This window comes from Tyto alba, unplaced genomic scaffold (genome assembly GCF_018691265.1).
Source record: "Tyto alba isolate M040663 unplaced genomic scaffold, T.alba_DEE_v4.0 Super-Scaffold_38, whole genome shotgun sequence".
NCBI lineage: Eukaryota > Metazoa > Chordata > Aves > Strigiformes > Tytonidae > Tyto > Tyto alba.
Window position 1 is genome coordinate 4843314 of NW_024881313.1, and position 18964 is coordinate 4862277.

Consider the following 18964-nt stretch of genomic DNA (forward strand, 5'->3'; position numbering starts at 1 on the left):
CCGGGCGGACCCCACTCGCGGCGGGGGTGCCCCGTCCCCGCCGGCGGCTGTCGTCCCCCCGTGTGTGTGTGTGTGTGTTGGCGGGGGGGGGGTGGGGGGGGGGGGGGGTGGCTGGTGCTCGCCGGGGCTCCTGGCAGGGCTCCGCCAGCCCCGCTCCGCTGCCCGTCGGGCCCGCTCCCCCGGGGCTGCGCGGGGGCGCCGGCTGCCCCGCGGCCCGCAAGGCCTCGGTTACGATCACGATTGCGGCGCGGGCGCGGGCGCTCTCCGCGGCGGCGGAACGGGCAACAGCGACCTCTCCGGGCCCGCCGCCGCCGCCGCCGCCGCCGCCGCCGCCTTTTGTGTCCGCGGCGCGACCGCGGGCAGGGGCGGCCTCCCACCGGGCCCTCCGCCGGCAGCCAGCGCCGGCACGGCAGCGGAGCGGGGCTCCCTCGGCGGCGGAAAGAACGGGAAACTCACCCGTTGGGGTTGTCCTTTCTGTTTATTTTTATAGAGACCGTGCTTGGTTTTGCCTAAAAAATAATAATTTTATTTATATATATACGTATATATAAATATATATAAATATATATAAATATATAAAAAAAATATATAAATATATATAAATATATAAACTTTTTCGAAAGTCCAGACTGGGCTGCAGGAACTCAGAGGAGTTTGGATAGCGGATTTTAGCTAGACCCTGCCTAGCCGGTTGCTTAGAGAAGGAGACGTCCTCGGTTGGGGCAGGAGCAGAGCTCTATATTGCAGTCAAATTTAAGTGCTTGTGTCTGCCTCTACAACACACCCCGTGCGTCTGACGGGCTATCTGCTGGGTCTGTGTACATACGGGGAGCGTATTTACAGCGTGTATGTCTGTGCGTGCCGGTATGGCGTTTGTACATAGGTTTGCCTCTGCCCTTTATTTCTCATTGGAACCGCATCATCCCGATTTGGGACTGCTTCCCCCCAGTTCCGAATCATGTTTGCTCTCCGCTGTGCCAAAACACCTCCGTGCGTTCGTGGCCCTGGCGAGTCCGTGAGGGAGGTTTGCTGTGGCAGGAAACCCTGGGGAAAGGCGGTCCTGAACTTCCCGTTCAGGAGAGCTCGCCAACTCCCGTGGATTCCTGCCCCTCTCCCGTGCCCACTCCGCGCGTCCGCGGTGCGTGGCTAATCAAGCGGGGCTTGCAGAAGCCCCTCGCTTCAAAACCGACGGGGTTCCTCCTGTTGCAGCCGGGGGCGAGAGCTAGCGGAATGGGAGCTCTGCTAATTCCGTGATAGCGGAGTGGAGGGCCGGGAGTATTTTTGTTCAGGCACGATTGCTCCAGCGGTGCTTCGTTCCTGGGAATTCCGATTTCATGCCGCAATTTGGTGTGCACGTCTTCTTCTGCTCTGCTTTGGGGTCTTTTGCCTCCGAGGATGTAAGCCACCAAAACCTTAAGTAATTTGCAACGCAAATTGTAGGAAGCCCACGCTGCCCCACTAGCCTTCGTGGCTCGTATGCAAAACTGTACTTTGGGGAAAAATGGGTCTAAAAGGACGACGAGAGAGGTGAATGCTCCCGCGTTATTATCAGAAACATGACCGGGTGAAAAATGTCTGTAATTATTCGCTATATTTTATCTCTTGCTTGCTGTACACCCTCTTCTGCCGCTTGGATGCTGGCAGTGAGCAAATGCAGAATTTTACAGGGAAATAAAAATGCAGGCACGTTCTTTTAAACGGTATTGTTATTGTTATTCATTTACTATTATTTTGGTGTGGAACCAAAAAAATGAAACCCGCTGCAAGTTGAGAACCCAAATTCGAATATAAACATTCAGGACTCCTGCAGCTAAGATTATTTTTTCTGAATGGAAAAAGGAAGTTCTACAATCACATTTCACCACAGCTGACTCTTAATAATAAATACAAATGACGTCGAGTTCCGTCTTTCCAGGAAAGAAATACAATTATTTTTTTCTATTACGGCGTGTCTATACAATGGCCACAAAAAATAGCAGAGGAGAGCTTTATTTGCATTTTTTAAATTGTTAGAAAATAACGGGCTCCTTGTTTGTGGAGATCTTGCAACTGTTCCGTAATTTTCGAACTCCAGTGGGGGATAATAGTTTCATTATGGGCCTTTGTAATGCTGAAGGGGGGAGGGGGAAGAGAGCGTTGTTAAAATAGGATCTCTGTAAGATTTCTGATTAAACTGTTGGGAAGACATGAAAAGAAAAAGAAAGAGAGAAGGAGAGAGGGGGAGAGAGAGAGAGAGAGGGAGAGAGAGAGCCCACATAGCTATGTAAAACTAATTAGAACCACACTTTCGTATGCACAATATTTACACGTGATTTTAATTATTACTCAGCCGTCCCTACCATTTGCTGGGCGCTATTTTCAATAAAAAATATTTCGAGTAAATTGAGCCTCTCGCGGAGATTTTTTGTGCCCCCTGCATCCCATTGACCGCGCTCCTTTGCCAGCCACGGGGATAAACAGCGTGAGGGTCCGCCGGAGAAAAATCAGGGAGTCACAGGCATATTTGCAAAGCGCTGAGCCACGACTTTAATTCCTAACACTGGACTTGGATCTGGCCGCCTCTTACTTTTTTCCCCCGCGCACCGTCCCCTCCTTCTGCGGAGGACTGTAACCCTCCGCTCGGTTTCCGATGCCGCTAGCGTGTGTCCTGCAGTCAAAGGAGATGCCAGCAAATAAATAACTATATTTGCACATAAATTTGCTTCACCAGAATGCGGGACGGCCGACTGCGAGCGCCCCTTTGATAGCCGCCCTGAGAAGCAGGGTGCCTTTCGGCAGCGGGGAGACGGGGCTTTTTCTCCCCTTTCCCCCCGCTGGCTTCCCTGCATAGTTAAAGAATTAATCGTCGTGATAAATACCGCCGCCCGGCTCTGCCCGCGCTCCTTCCCTCACGGCCAGGACGACGGCTCCGCGCCGCTCCGCGCCGCTCCGCGCCTCTCCGGCCGCCGCCTCGCCGCCCAGACCCGGCTCCTCTCCCCGGCCTGGCGGAGGGGGGTCCCCGTCCAAGGGCAGGGGCGGGCAGGGGCGGCGGGGAGGACGAGGAGGGTGTTTCGGTCACTGCCGCACTCTGCCCGGCCGGATGGGGTGGTGAAGTGCAGTTTGGTGCCGCTCAGCCTAAATACCGAGCCAGCGCCTGCCCCGGTCCTCCTCCGGCCGGGCGGGGAGGGCCGGCTCGGCGGCGGGGTTTCGGAAAGGGGATACGTTGAATTTGACTTTCCGCTGCCAGCTCCGAGCCGAACGGAACGGTATTATTTACAGTGAGTTCCCAAACTAAACACAATAGTATAATTTAACCTTTCCAAGCACTCGTAAATTTTTACTGCTGTGAAACACAGCGATGCAAATGAGCACGCTCGTAGTTACTGACTTAATAACAACCCCGTGGCTCCCGAAACAATAACTCCTTATGAAATATAATAAATATATATTTAAATACAGTATACCGCAACTGCTATTTTGCTTTTTTTTTTTTTTTTTTTTTTTATTGCTTCAGTTATTGTATAATTTTATGTGAAGGTCTCCGATCACAAGGGTGGTGGTTTTTTACTTTTTTTTTTTCACGGGGAACACGACCCACTGATGGGATGATTAATTATGATATAAAATAGTCCGCTTAAACGGGGAAAAAAAAAAAAAAAAAAAAAAAAAAAAAAAAAAAGGAGAGGAGAGGAGAGAGAGAGACAGAGAGGGAGAAAGAGGGAAGGGGGGCTGTAATACTGAATCTGATCTTTTAATCTCAGTTGGCCGCAATTAAAACAAACCCCGCCGTATAACTCAAATATCCCTTTGCATAAAAACATATGGCCTCGCTATAAAAATTATGGCTGGAAAACAGTGACCCATTAATAGCCCGCGGACTGATTTATACTTTATTGTTCTGCTCCCCCGCCACGTGACCGGGGCAGCCAATGGGCGCCCGGGCTGCCCTCAACTTATTACTGACTCTACTTCTCCGCCAGCACCAAGTTGTTACGTGAAACCCGCAGCCCCGAACCGCGGCGGGTCCGCCGCCCGCGCCCGCCATGTCGGCTCCCGGGACCCTCAGCAATTACTACGTGGACTCCTTCCTGGTGCCGGAGGGGGACGAGCTGGCGGCTCCCCGCTACCCCCCCGCCGCGCTGGGGCCGCCGCCGCCGCCGCGGCCGGCGGCGCTGGCCGAGCACCCCGAGCTGGCCCCCTGCAGCTTCCAGCCCAAGGCGCCCGTCTTCGGCCCCCCCTGGAGCCCCGCGCACCCCGCCGGCGCCAGCGGCGTCCCCGCCGTCTACCACCCCTACGCGCACCACCAGGCGCCCGTGGCACCGCCCGACGGCAGGTACATGCGTTCGTGGCTTGAGCCTGTGCCGGGCTCCTTGTCTTTCCCCGGGTTACCTACCGGCAGGCATTACGGCATTAAACCTGAACCGCTGGCGGCCAGGAGGGCTGACTGTACCACGTTTGACACTCACACTTTGTCTCTCTCTGATTATGCTTGTGGTTCTCCTCCAGTTGATAGGGATAAGCAAAGCCACGAAGGCGCATTCTCTGAAAGCAATGGAGAAAGTGAGGCAAACGGCGAGAAACCGCAGATCGATCCAAGTAAGTGCGACTGCGAGGGGTAATGGACTTCAGGGCGCTGCGCCGGCCGCGGGGAGGTGCCGAGGCGCTGGGGCTAATTACGCGGCCGCGCACCGGCGGCTGCCGCCGCCGCTGCTCCAGCTCGCCGGGCTCTGCCATCTGCAAAAGCCAGCGCTGCCTTTCGCAGGCTCGAACGAGACCTAGGACGGCTCGGGCTTTCCAGGCTGAAAGGAAAACAAAAAGCCACCCTACAGCTGCAACTTTTTTTTTTTTTTTTTTTTTAAAAAAAAAAAAAAAAAAGAAAGGCAAAAGCTGCCCACCCCCAGCCCCAACCACTCCAGCGAACTCCGCAGGACGTGCTCGCATCCTCCTCCCTCGCCGCGCTCCCAGGCGTGGGCAAACGCCGGGGAGAGGGTGCCTAGAAAGCATTGGATGTGAATCTGATCTTTTTGAGACGGCTCACAGGCCGGGGAGACTATTGCAGGGCTGAGAGCAGAAACCTCGCCGTTGACTGGGTGTCCCCTCCCTCCCCCCCTTCGTCTCCTCTGTGGAAAACCCAGGGCTGAATGCTCCCAGGGCTGGATGCTCCCAGGGCTGCGGGACTGGTGGCAGAACGCCTCGGGATTGCTATCGCGATTAACGCCGTGCGAATAAGGGTCCTAAACCGGCCAGGTTTTTATTATGCCAGCTATAGACTGACTCGCCAGCTCCCTGGGTCTTGCCAGTGATGACACGGGAGAAGGTCGAAATTAAAAAGTGAAACAATTTCGATGACATATTGGTCTGGCTGGTCACTCCCCAGGCTGGCAGTTTGAGGGGGGTGTGCGTGGGGAGGCCAGGGAGGAAGAAGGGAACTAGCAGAGAGAGAGAGAGAGAGAAGAGGAGAAGGAGTATTTTAAAACTGCATCCTATAAACAATAAAAAAGGCGAAGGGAGGCGGGGGCTGCGGGGCTTTGCCGCGTGTGGTTGCGTGTGACCTCTCCTTGTGTCTGTATTTTGGAGTCCATTGTGCCTCACCATCCTCTGTGCCTGGGGACCTGTGAGCCACGTCCTAAACCCCAATATCGGGACACCTATGCGGCTGGTCCTGTGTGGGTCACCCTCCCCAGACCCCTCCCTTTGCTTCCTCCCATCCCCCCCCCGAGCCTAAACTACTTCTGTCGTTTTCGTTGTAGATAATCCAGCTGCAAACTGGCTCCACGCAAGGTCCACCAGGAAAAAGCGATGCCCTTACACCAAGCATCAGACGCTGGAACTGGAGAAGGAGTTTCTGTTCAATATGTATCTCACTAGGGACCGTAGATACGAGGTGGCCAGACTCCTCAATTTAACTGAGAGACAAGTGAAAATCTGGTTTCAGAACAGGAGGATGAAAATGAAGAAAATCAACAAAGATCGAGCGAAGGACGAATGATGGTGACATGCGGGTTAAATTGAAAATGCATAAAGTAAAAAAAAAAAAAAAAAGTTAAAAACAAAACAAACAAACAAAAAAATTCCTCCCCTCGAACCCTGCCATGCAATGCGTCTGGGTCCAGGCCTCATTTTTTTCCCGTGGCAAATTCTGATTATGATTGTACCTTGATTGTCACAGAGGCCAGTTTGCCAGGAGAGGTACAGTAAGACTTTTAATTTTCTAATAGGAAAGAAAAAGGGGGCATTAGCACGAAAAGGCTGTTTAGCTGGCTTGTATAAATCTACCTGTTTCTTCACTTATGGAAAGAAAAAAGAAAAAAAAAAAAGAAAAAACTACCTTTTCATAATGCACAACTATTTACGGACTGTATAGTTTAGTCTACGTAGCTAATTTTATTCGCTCTTTGCGCGGCAGAGAGATCTCTGCTCTAATACTTGAACACTGTGTTTTATTGTGGTAATTATGTTTGTGACTCAATTTATGTGCTTGGGTGCTGTACCGGATGTAATGGTGTAAGCTAGAATTCAATTTGAACTCAGGTTGTTTATTATAAAAATTGCATAGAGTATAGCTCTGTAGTGTATTAAGTCTTTTCTGTATAATTAGACAGTTAACCTTTGATTGTAAAATATATATTATATATATATCCCAATGCAGAAAAAAAAAAAAAAGTAGAAAAAAAGTTCGTCCGGGATGTCTGGGAATTACGGTTCTCAAAATATTGAAGCAAGTCATTTTAGTATGCACAGTTGATATATATATAGTACTGTCTTTGTCGGTTGTATATATAATCTATATATATTAAAAAAAAAAAAAAAAGTAAATAAGCAGACTAGCTTAAATATTGTTTTTGCACCAGTGAGCAGTTATCAGATTTCGGAGCTATACATATATGTGAAAAGGGTAACTACCTATGGTTTACGTTTTAATTTTAATCGAATGATTTGATGGTTATTGTAATGAAGGTGAATTTTATTGATAATAAATTATACACTATAAAAACCTACATTTGGTTATTGTAAATTTGTATCGATTTAAAAAAATAAATCTGGGAAGTTATGTTGATGCAGAACGTACACTGTCTATTTTGAAATAGTTACCTCATGGCCTACTGACCAAATCGTTGTGTTGAAATGATATTTAACTTTTTGCCAAATAAAATATATTGATTCTTTTATATTTTGTGATGTTTTAAGATTATTAAGGAGGGGGTCTTCCAGGGCACACCGAATCTCACCAGCAGACGTGGCAGGGGTAGGGCAGCTGCAGAGGCGAAGCGAGCAGCAGCGTGATTTCTGAGCCAAGGCAAACCCACGGTTCTATACACGCAGAAGCCAAATGATGAAAATTTGAGTTTATTTTCGTCCTAAATGGACTGATTCAGGTCCTAAATGCCGTGGCTGCGCCGAGAGGAGGCACGGCTCCCCCCTCCCGGGGATCATTTGGTAAGCTGGCGCTTAGCAGTGCGAGGAGGGAGCCCCTTCGGCTGGCAGCGGGGACACGGTCCCGAGCTAACGCTGTTTTCATAAATTCGCCTGGTGGGGCGGAGGGGGACTTAGGACCAAACCAAAATGTCCGACGTTCTTTCATGCGGGCAATAATGTAAATCAGGTCGGACAGCGACATTTAAGCCAAGATGGTTAATTAGCCTCCACCAGAAAATGTGCGGCGCTAAGTGTTCTTCAACAAGCTCCGTGAGCAGGCTCGCCTGACCAGAGCGTTCATTTTAAATTTCCTTCTAGAGATAATTGCGCATGCAAAATATGTTATTTCAAACGTCACCCATTTTTGTCCTTCCCTTGCCTTCACGTTTGGGATTTTTTTCCTCCTTTTTAAATGTCCCGTGGCAAGTAAAAGCAACCCGTTGCATTTAACTAGCGTCTCGGTTTATACACGTATGTATAGATAGATATAGATACAGATAAAATTTTACTGACAATCATGGTAGAATTTATGGTGTCAGTTTTACTCTCGGATTTAGCCGAAGGAAAGAGCTGGGCTGGCAGCAGGCTAGAGCAGAGAAGACAAAATAGGATTTATTTTTAAAAACAGAAATAGGGTTTCTTTCGAGTGGAAGATTTTCACACACACCCCCGTTGCACCCACCCCTCCCCCGCCGCCCCAAGCCAAACCAAGCTCAGCAACAAAAGAAAATAGCGAAGTCTGTAAGCTTGCTGAAATGTACCCTTTTTTTTTGGGGCGGACATCTTACTGCTAAGAGTAGATATCCTCCATAATATGAGCCGCAGCACACTTCTGCGTCACACCGACCCTTGTTTGCAAAGATGTCGAATAACAATAAAACCCTTCTTGTTTTACGGAGGTACACTTACATATATATATGTATTTAAAGCAAAATAAGACGGAGCACACTTGTGGTCTTGGCAGAAGTTGTTGTTAGGAAAATTCAGAGCCATACAGTGCAATAAAAGAAAATGACTGCTGTAACCGTTTATGGGGTGTAAAACGCTGCAGGGCTAAAGACAAAACTTAGGGAGCCGGTAAGAAGTTTACAGATGTGCAGAACTGCGGGAGGAAAAAAAAAAAATGCTTTCGACTTCACCTTAAAAAAAAAAAAAAAAAAAGAAATCCGGGGTAAGATTTGATGAGTTCTAATTAGTGAAAGGGAGCTCGTTCTGGTGTGCACACACACAAAAAGCCCCTAATTGATCCCTGAGCCAGTATTTGGGGATGCTGGGACGCCCTCTGTTGTTGCAGACAGAGGCAACTTCAAAGAATCAGCATTAAGAGTGTGTAATAAATGACGGGTCTGCAAACTGTCTGGAATTCGGCTCTTAATGAGTTTACAACTGTCCAGCCACAATTAAGATTTTCTACAAAAGCCTTTTCATTTGTTTTGTCTGGCTGTTTTAGATAAAGCGGGCGAGCGGAAATAACAACCTTTTATTGGCCTTCCCCTGCTTAAATCCAGGCTGGGAGGTGGACATTTATCTTCCCGTGCGCTGGCGGGCAGAGGCGCTGGCTCCGCGGGGCCGGCGCGGCGGGGCGGCGGCGGCGGCGGCGGCGGCGGCGGCGGCGGCCCCGGTCAGTGGCGCGCGGGCGCCGGCAGGTGGCGCTGTGAGCCCGCGAAAGAGCGCGCGCCCGCCCGCCCGCCATCAAGCCCTCGGCCGCCTCCCCGAAAGCTCCTAAAATGTCGACTTTGTGGGAGCGTAACTGGGGTCGGAACCGCTGGTTGGGATTTAACAAAAGGCCGATAGGTTTGAGGCGGTTTGGTGGGTTTCGCCCCCCGCCCCTTATCCCCGGGGGTACGGTGAGGGATGCCCCGCTGGCACCGGGCGCGGTGAGGGTGGTGGTAAGCCTGGCCACGCTCGGTGCTCCCATGGCAAAAGTCAAGCTTGAACTGCACCAAGGACATACCCTGCATTTACTCTTCTCAAAACACCGAGCCGTCTCCTTCCAGCTAGCAGAGACGGGTGGAGCCCTGGCACTGACCTCCCCGGCTCCTCTGTCCCTTGCCCCAAATCTTCGCCCTTCTCTGGCGAGGCTCTGAGCCTGCCAACCGGGCGTCCTGGTCTCCCGGAGGGCTGGTGAAGAAATTAAATATTTGGAGAAAGGGGGGAAGCGAAGGGTTCGGGCAGGATGGAAGAAGGTCTCCCCCGATCAGACCGGCGGGGGGAAGCGCCCCAGGAGCTTCGCCCTCGGAGCGGGGGGCGAAGCGCCGGGTTTTCCAGTGCCCTTCGCCGCCCCGCGGAGCCGGAGCCGCGGCCGCGCGGGGAAACGGCAGCGCCGCAAACCTCTCGTTTGAAAATTATTTACCGGGGAGTAAAATTCCTCAACAGCTGTCTTTGATACAAATAAAAAGCCCTGCTTGTGTCCCCAGCAATTTCAGCTCTGTGGGACCCACTGTAATTATATGATACAGATGCGAGCCAGGCTGATGCTCTGCAAACTTGACGGGTCTCTCAAAGTCATTCCTAACTTCTCCTCGCCTTCTGTTTTGATTTCCTCGAGTCGTTTTCGTGTTGTTTTTGGTATTTGGTTTTTTTTTTTGTTTTTGTTTTGTTTTGTTTTTTCCCCCCCGTTTTGCTTTTGTTGGCTTTCGCGTCTTGAGAAATAGGCTTAGTGGGGAATTGTGGAGTATTTTCAGATGGCAGTTGCCCAAAAGAGAGGAGGAAAAAGTAATTGGAAGGAAAATAAAGGCAAGAAGAACAGAAGCATAAAATGTGGACTGAAGTATGAACGTTGTACTTTTCAAATTTAAGCCAGACAAGTAAACAAATTTCTGCACAGTACCCCGTAACAGAACTACTTTATCTGCGTTTTATTTACATTTCCTTAAATCAAAGCCGAACTCTTGATATCGAAATTCAGCATCAGGAAGGAATGTGAACACTGAGCCCTTTTTTCCCCGCAGTGTTTCAAAGATTTAATTCTTTCTAGGGATAAAGAGTAACAGCCACTCCCTGCTTTCTAACAAGAGCCTTCATACCAAATGTTTGCCTACAATGGCATTGCTAAACTTATTATGATTAATTATTTTTTTTTCCTTGGGCAGTAAAATTATATTGAAATTAAAAAGTGTTTATGCGTCGTCATACTAAGTAATAACTTGGCACAGTACGCTCCATTATAATCGTGGATAAATTATGGCGAGAACAGATCCCAAAACAACAAAATCTTCTCTAGTATGAACCACATCAAGATATTGCTTAATACACACGCCTTAATCATGTAGTGCTCCCAGGTCGCTTGTAACTTATGAGCACCGTTTTATCACTATCTTTTACTTCCCGGAAAAGCTCAGAAGGCAACAAGAGGTAGTCCAGAGCTCACACGAAAAAAAAAAATAAATAAATACAATGAATCCCGCCTAGAAGATTATTTGTAAAGCGTGTGAGAATATTGCAGTGACCAAAACCTTGCAATCCGCGCCCGTTCGCCGTGTCCTCGACTGGAAAATAAATAAATTCAAATGAAAAGTGCGTTTTCAGGCGCGGGGATTCAGCCTGGGGTTTTTTGAGCGACAAAACGAGAGATTTCAGAGGCTGCTGCAGTGGCAGCATTATGCCTAACACGCAGAGGGTGGGGGAAGCAAAGAAGGTTTGCGGGCACCCATGTCTGGGGGTCCTTTTAAGGTTTATACAGTGAAGACTTTTTGACGAATCCTAAGGGTTGGCAGGAAATAAAAGCTGAAAGCAAAATATATATATATGAAAAAAAATGGTGGCAGAAGTAAACAAACACACGCAAAGAAAAATATATAAATGTGTGAATTGTATAGAATCAGAGAGCTCGAAATACAACCACCCATCTAATCTATTCGGTCCTACGCTATCCATATTTAAGTCTAGACATTGGTTATATTTGCTGTTTCTTTCTTCTTGCATCTTGGTATGTTGTCACCAGAGGAGCAATTTATTGGTCTAATGTCATCTACTTCAGCCTCTTTGATCTTCTTGGTCGTCGTCTTGTTTGCATCGCATTCGTTTAACTTCTTGGGCCTTTATTCCTCTCCAGCAGCCTCTTCTGACGGCGTGTTCCCACATCGCGATTGAGACGGCAGGGATATTGTCTAATATTGGCGAATTGGAAGAAATAACCGAAGGGAGATCTTTCGCCAGCTTCTCCCTTACTCCTGCGAATAATAACTGCGTTTTCCCGTACTTAACACTTGGCAAATACCTACATATAGCTGCCACATTTGCATGTTCTGAAGCACCAAGATCTCAGGGATCTGGCTTTAGAGAATTTACTTCCTTCTCTCAGTAACCTATATTAATGGGGCTGCAATAACCGCGCATAAAGAGTCCCAAAGGAGGGGTGGGTGTGTGTGTGTGTGTGTGTGTGTGTTGGAGGTGTGTGGGGGAGAGAGGGTGTCCCACGTTTACAAAACGTAAAGTTTAGGGTCCGTGCGAGATATCGCCAAGAACAATTTTAACTGGTGAGAAAGTCTTTGTACACGGGGCACCAAACTATAATTGAAAGGAGAATTTCCGGGGCAATTCCATTGTGCTCCTTCCAGTTTATGATGTGCAATACAGGCAGGCAGTAAAAGCTGTCTTTACCAGGACTCCCTGTCTGAGGGAAGGAAACTCATTTTACGATCCGTTTAAAGGAAGGGCACGGTGCAGCATCCTCAATGGAGAGCCATTCGCATTGTTGGGGACCCCAGTGTTTAGAAAAGCAGCAGCAACGCTCCCCGTCATCTGAGCGTACCGCTGCCGCCTCACGCCCGGGGCTGTAAGGTAGGTAGGACGGAAAGGTAAAAGGAACATTAAACAACCGGCCGAGATTTGAAGCCGTTTGTAGGCGATTTCTTCAGCTCTGGGGAGTTTGGTTTATTTTGTTTTGTTTTGGGGTTTTTTTGTTTGTTGGTTTGTTTTGGGTTTGGTGTTGTTTTTTTTTTTTTTCTGAGACGTTGAGAAGGTTGAACCTTCGCCTGGTTTTTTTTTTCCGCATTTTTGGTGTGGGTTGTTGTTTTGGTTTTTATTTTATTCCCCTTCCGGGGAGGGTGCCGGTGTTTTCTTTTTTTTTTTTTTTTTTTTTTTTTTTTTTCCTAGGGGGAATATCGGAGGGGCTCACTCCAGGGGGGCGCCTTGATTTTCCAGGCTCGGGCAGCCCTTCGGGGCCGCCGCCGATGCGGCGGGGCCCGGCGGCCGGAGGTTGTTCCCCCCCCTAACCCCCCCCCACCCCGCCCCCACCCCGCTTATTTTCCTCGCGGAAAAACAACGCGAGGCAGCCTCCTTTAAACTTTATATTTTATTATTTTATTTTTCGCAACACCCTCCCGTCCATCTAAAGGACCACATGGTCTGTGCGCGTCTCCCCCCCCACCCGCCCCCCGCCCCCCCTATGGGGTGGGGGGCCGAGCGCCCGCCCCCCCCCCCCCCTTCCCTTCCCCTCCCCGCGGCGGCGCCGTCGGGGGGCGATGGGGGGCGGCGGCTGGAGGGCGCTGCCGGGCGCGGCGGCGACGGCGACGGCGGCGGCCCCGGCCCCGGCCCCGGCCCCGGCCCGTCCATGGCCGGGCACCGGCGGGCCGCGGCCGGCACCACCTGTGAGGCGGGCGGGGATTGGCGGGCGGCGTCATATGACCGGTCACGTGCTCGAGGCAGCTCAGTCCAAAAGAAAATGGGGTTTGGTGTAAATCTGGGGGTGTAATGTTATCATATATCACGCTACCTCGTAAAACCGACACTGAAGCCTGCCGGACAACAAATCACAGGTCAAAATTATGAGCTCTTCGTATTATGTGAATGCGCTTTTTAGCAAATATACGGCGGGGGCTTCTCTTTTCCAAAATGCAGAGCCTACTTCTTGCTCCTTTGCAAGCAACTCCCAGAGAAGCGGCTATGGACCGGGCGCGGGTGCCTTCGCCTCCTCCATGCCCGGCTTGTACAATGTGAACAGTACCATATATCAAAGCCCGTTCTCTTCCGGATACAGCCTGGGCTCTGATGCCTACAACCTGCATTGTTCCTCTTTTGATCAGAACATTCCCGTCCTCTGCAATGAGCTAACCAAACCCAGCTGTGAGAAAGCGGAGGAAAGCAACCTGCACAACCAGGCTGAGCCTAATTTCCGGATATACCCCTGGATGAGGTCTTCAGGTAGGGGCAAGCGGAGAGGGCTTGGAGCCGTGGCAGCCAGGCAAAGCGTGTCGCCAGAATTACTGTCAGCACAGCCTTTATGGTTTTAATTATAGCCGAGGCGCCATTGCGTAGAAAGCCCGTGGCATTGTATGTAAATGAGTATCATAAAACTTTTATTGCCCAATTAATGGGTTCTAGCCTCGTAAATTTATTTAACTCCATTTGCTATGGAATTTTAACATTGAGTTGATTTGCGCTGTTTGCTATAGAAATGTGGAGAGTTGGCTGCGGGCTCCTAGAGCCCCCACGGGTAAGCGTCTCCCCTGCCCTCTGCCGAAGTTGGGCAAAAAAAAAAATCCCGCTCGCTGGGGAAGGCGGAGGGGCGAGGGGCGTTCAGGAGCGGGGGACGGGCTGCTGAGGACTTTGCCAGCCCACGTTGCCGAGACGTGCTACTCTCGTCCCTCCTGCCCTTTCTACGGAGATAAGGATCTATAGAAATGTACTAAACAGGAAAACGGAGCGGGGGGGGGGGGGGGGGGGGGGCGCTGGGGGCGCGAGTGTGTGAAAAAGGAGAGCTCTCTTCTGGAGCTAAATGCGATGTATTGTTTACGATCCAGGCGGGTTGGGGGGGGGGGGGGGGGGGGGGAGGGAGCCCCCGACATTAAAATAAAATAAATACAGCCCAGCCTTCCAGCTTTTTATTTTCCCTTGCGAAACGCGAAAGTCTGGAAGGTTTTAGGGAAATACATCGCCTGGGGAGAAAGTTCCTCCTCCCAAAAGCGATTTCCTCCCCCACCTCCTCTCCTGAATGCTTTCTCTCCACTTTTTCTAGGTCTCGAGCAACTTAATTTTTGCCCTGCCTGAGCAGGGCAGGTTGTGTGGCTGAAATGTCTTTGTTAGGGCAAAGTGGGGGGGCGGGTGGAAGTGAGAGAAGGGGATCATTCACTCTCGCTCGACCGCTTTTTGTTTGTTTATTTATTTTAAATAATAATAATAAATAAGGGGGAAAAAATCTAGAAAGAGAAAACTTTCCACCTCTCTTTGCCTAACTCCTGGCCATGTGTGCCTGCTTTCAGGTCCAGATAGGAAGCGAGGGCGCCAGACCTACACCCGCTACCAGACCCTGGAGCTGGAGAAGGAATTCCACTTCAATCGTTATCTGACTCGGCGGCGACGGATAGAGATCGCCCATGCCCTCTGCCTGACTGAGAGGCAGATCAAAATCTGGTTCCAAAACCGGAGGATGAAGTGGAAGAAGGAGCACAAGGAAGAGAGCTCCAGCACCCCGGCTCCCAACGAGCCCACGTCAGCAGCAGCCTCTGTCGAGAAAGTGGAAGAAGATGAAGAGGAGGAGGACTAAGGAGTCCCACTCGAGGAAGCGATCTCTTAGTATAACGTATGCACATGACAGTTGGAAAAAAGCTCCCTTTTAAAAAAAAAAAAAAAAAAAAAAAGAGAGACTCACTGTTTTTATTTAAAAAAAAAAAATCAGTTCCCTTTAATAATCATCTTGCAAGCGAGCGTTTGCAAACATGAAAACGTTTCTTGGGGTGGTTTTCCAGCCTTCCCTCCACTCTCCCGTACTCCCCAAACCTGCCCTGTGCCGAAGCTTTCGGTAATATCTCCTAAGAGCATCCTACAATCATTTGTTTTTTTGTTCACCCAAACCTGGGTGGGTTTGTCCAGTGGACATTTCAGTGGGAGAAATGCTGCTTGCACAGATTGTAAGCCGTGACCTTCCGAAGTAACTACCTGACTCAATAGTCCCAATCATGTCTAAGGGGAAAAGTGCATTAGGCTCACATTAAGAAAAACTACCTAATTTTTAATAATTAGCTCTGCACTTCTCTTTTTTTTTTTTTCTTTTTCTTTTTTTTTTTTTTTATTTTTAATGATTGTTAGAAAAGTATCATAACTAACAGTTACACTAACAAAAGAGTAAAGAGCAAGTAAGGGGGGGGGGGAAGATGTTCCACAAACCACTACAATCTACAGCAATGATTTGTACTACCTATTTTCCAGACTACCTATATATCTTGCTCCGCCTACCTATCTTCGAAAGTATACTGTATTTTAGTAGTCAAAAGAAGATAACATTACTAATGTGAATCGCAAAATGCTTTTAGAAATGTAAGTGTAGTTGTTCGAAAAGCACGCATCAATAGCTTTGGTATAGAATTTGGTACCGAAAAGGCTGAATATATTTAAATTTAAAATAATATATTTATTCCAAAGCAATTATAAATGAAAACCATATGCTGCAATATATCTATGTTCTCGATTCTTTACTATTCCGAGTGAGGAAGCAAACACACGCCAATAGTGTACAAAGCGGTTTAATATCTCCCGTTGGCTTCTACCTTAGGCTGCCTCTGCTAAAGGCCGTTTTCTTATTCTAGGTTGATCTTACTTAATATAGCGGAAAGTGTTCTTTGAAAAGTGAATTTAAATGACCATGTAACCACCTTTAAAAAAACCTGTTTGTCCTGATTATCAGAACGTGTTAACATGTAATACCGTGAATTTTCCTACAATAGCAGATACTGTATATTTGAACGATTTTTTTTTTTTTTTTGTCATTTATATTCGTCTTGGAGCTCATTTGTAAGATCATGTCAAAATTGGGAAGTATGTAATTAATTTGGAAACTTTGTAGCATGATGTATTGTTAAGAACTCTGTATAAATCCGTCTTGAAGGTTTGGCTAAAGTTTATTCAAAAATTGTATGTTACAATGTGTTTCGATGTGTTCGTTGTGAACATTTGGATATGCCGTGTAAGTATTGGAAGTGGAAGAAAAAATGTCTGTGAACTCTCTTTGGAAGTGATACCGTGTACAAGTATCTCCCACGATAAATGTGTTTTATGTTACACAGAAAATAAATATGCTTGTTGACAATGAATTGTGTTTCTTTATTAGGGAAACAGTTCGAAGGAAGCATCAGAAAATAATTTACACAGATAAATAAAGAAATTAGACTGTATAAATCCATTTTTTTTTCCCCGGTAACCATAAGTAAAAAAAAAATGCAAAGTGATGAATTGCTAGGAATCAGTCAATTTCTCTATCTCGACTTCGTGATTTTTTTTTTTTTTCTTCCCTAGCGCAGTTGATTAATAAAGCGGAAAGCCTTCTTTATGGGAGGGCTTCCTTCCACTGTGTTCCCGTGTCCTCTTGCAATCATAACCTCCGTCCAGGCGGCCGGCGATCAAGCCGAAATAGCTTGTTGTAGAATAATATTTTGTAATGAACGGAAAGTGCGATGCGAAACTTCCATGTGTAAATGATCTGGTCGGGTACGTGTGGGGTTTGTGTGTGCGGCTTTCGGGGGGCAGGGGGCACGGGGGGGCATTAAAAAGGGGAAAAATCGCCCCGCTTTAGGAAATGTATCATTTTTGCCAGGTACCACGTAATGTAAAGGAGATCTAATATTTGTAATCTTCCTAAAATATTAAAAAAAAAAAAAAATCTCGACCGAAAAGTCCCTTTATTCAGTCGGGTAAATACAGGTAGAACCAGTGCATCATTTGCGCAGAAGTTCCCTTTTTCTACTACACTCCGTTCCTGGTCAACGTACTAATTGTAATTTTAATAAAATTAGTACAAACTCCAGGTCTTTTAAAAAACTCCAGGGCTGCCTCTGTGGTAAGATGGCGCCTCTCTAAGACCTGCCTCTTCTTAGTGATGAGGAAAAGGCCATAAATCCGTTGTTGTTTATGAAAATTTACAACTTTGCAATACAACTTTATGAGTTGTTCGGTTTTTCCATTGGTCGTTGTCGGTCATGTGGATGGTAACCGTGAACATGAACTTTTTTATAATTTCCCTTGCGAGAATAGAGCCGCATTCTTTTGCTGAGCTCTGTCCTGCTTCGGATCTCTCTGGCTTTCAATCCCCATTTCATTTGTTCTTTGTAAGGCAATAGTGAACAAAGTGTGCGGAGGTTCGGCATAAGCAGCCGCCTAGAACACAGATCCGGGATGGCAATTTCCAGTTCCCCCGCTGGAAGGTGTGGCATATTGGATTCAAAGCACTGGCGTGGCAGATTTTCAACTTGCAACCTGGCTAATTTCCTGCTTCTTCTGGCACCAAAAGGAGGGCGATTCGTCTCCTGTGCAGCCAAAGCGACAGCTGTCAAAGTCGCAGGGGCTCCTGTGAGCCAGAACCTAAAAGGTGAGAAATGTATATGACACTACCGTAAGCAGGGAAACATGGTTTAATACGTTTAAATATTAGACATGTGCAATTAAACCAAATGGAAATGTTACCGGCCAAAAATAGAGGTGGCTGCAGCTCAGTTGATTTCGACTTAACCAGTGCATGCAAAAATATGCCTAAATAAAATGTCTACTTTCTATTATTTAGCAAGGAAACCGTGGATTTTTATTTTGTTTTTCACGAAGTTTATTTCTGCTTGCATTTGCCAGGGGGTTGCTGTGACATTCAGGTTATTTTTTAAGAATTCAGGTTTACAGCATCAATCCGAGGGGATTTTTTTTTTTTTCCCAGCACGAGGAAAAAAAAAAAATTAAATCCCCAAACATTAATATTTTTTTGTTTGTTTGTTTCGCAGCATTAACTTAAAGTTCATTTGCGGTAGCTGAAATTTAGATGTAATTTATTTTTTAATATTAAAAAAAAAAAAAAAAACAACAAACCACATAAAAACAAAATAACAAAAACCAAAAAGGCAACAAAACCAAATCACCAGTCAGCACAATGTCTCCTGGCTCCCCTGGCATGTCCAGGAGAAAGGTTATTTCTAGAAGGGGGAAACAGCGCGAACGTGTCTTTGATTTTCTTTATCACCTTAAGCGCTGCCTGCAAAACCCCCGTGCCCCGCCGTGGGTCCGTCGGAACAGCGTTCCCGGAGCTTTCCGGCATGGGCTGCTTGCGCGCCCCGGCTGCGCGGAGCTGGTTTTGCAGCGGCTAAACCTATTTCAGCGCCGGAGATTTTTTTTTTTTTTTCCCTTTCTTTCCTTTTTTTTTTTTTTTTTTCCCCCCCTATTCCCCCCCCCCCCCCCCCCCTTTCCTTCTCTCCTTGTTGTGACTGTTACGGTGCGGCGGCTGGGGCGGGGGGGAGCGGCGGCTGGCGGGCCGGTGCCCCACGGTTTGTGCCGGTTGGGGGGGGAGCGGAGCCCCGGGGACGGCGTCCCCGAACCGCCCCCCCCCCCCCCCCTCCCGCCGCCGCCGCCTCCCGGCCTCCGCTCCCGCCTCCTCACGGCGAAGGAGCCGCTCGGAGCGCTTTAAGTGTTGGCCCCGGCTCTGCTTGTGCTGCCGGGCTGATAAAGCATTGCATTTGCATTGCATTGCGGTATCCGCCGGACTGGAGCTGCAGCGAGCGCCGGATTATTTATTGCGGGGCCGTGGGTGCTCAGTGCTGCCACGGCGTGGCGGGACGGCGGAGGCGGGCGCGGAGCGGAGCGGCCCCCGCAGCCCCCG

General features: G+C 48.4%; 3 protein-coding genes across 6 annotated transcripts in view; all 3 read left to right on the plus strand.

Annotated features, from left to right (window-relative positions):
- The first annotated feature begins 3752 nt into the window (after positions 1-3752).
- Positions 3753-7150, plus strand: HOXA9 (homeobox A9). The gene is made up of 2 exons (XM_042802101.1): positions 3753-4575; positions 5730-7150. Exons 1-2 carry the CDS (start codon positions 4023-4025, stop codon positions 5966-5968), a joined length of 792 nt encoding a protein of 263 aa, XP_042658035.1. The 5' UTR covers positions 3753-4022; the 3' UTR covers positions 5969-7150.
- A 5880-nt stretch (positions 7151-13030) lies between these two features.
- HOXA7 (homeobox A7) lies at positions 13031-16424 on the plus strand. The gene is made up of 2 exons (XM_032991711.2): positions 13031-13539; positions 14598-16424. The coding sequence occupies exons 1-2, from the start codon at positions 13164-13166 to the stop codon at positions 14879-14881; spliced, it is 660 nt and encodes a 219-aa protein (XP_032847602.1). The 5' UTR covers positions 13031-13163; the 3' UTR covers positions 14882-16424.
- A 95-nt stretch (positions 16425-16519) lies between these two features.
- HOXA3 (homeobox A3) overlaps positions 16520-18964 on the plus strand; it is a 47089-nt gene continuing 44644 nt past the window's right edge. For all 4 annotated transcript variants that reach the window (XM_032991699.2, XM_032991700.2, XM_032991701.2 and 1 more), the window contains exon 1: positions 16520-17695. The gene's annotated coding sequence lies outside the window, so the exon portion shown is untranslated. The remainder of the gene's footprint in view (positions 17696-18964) is intronic.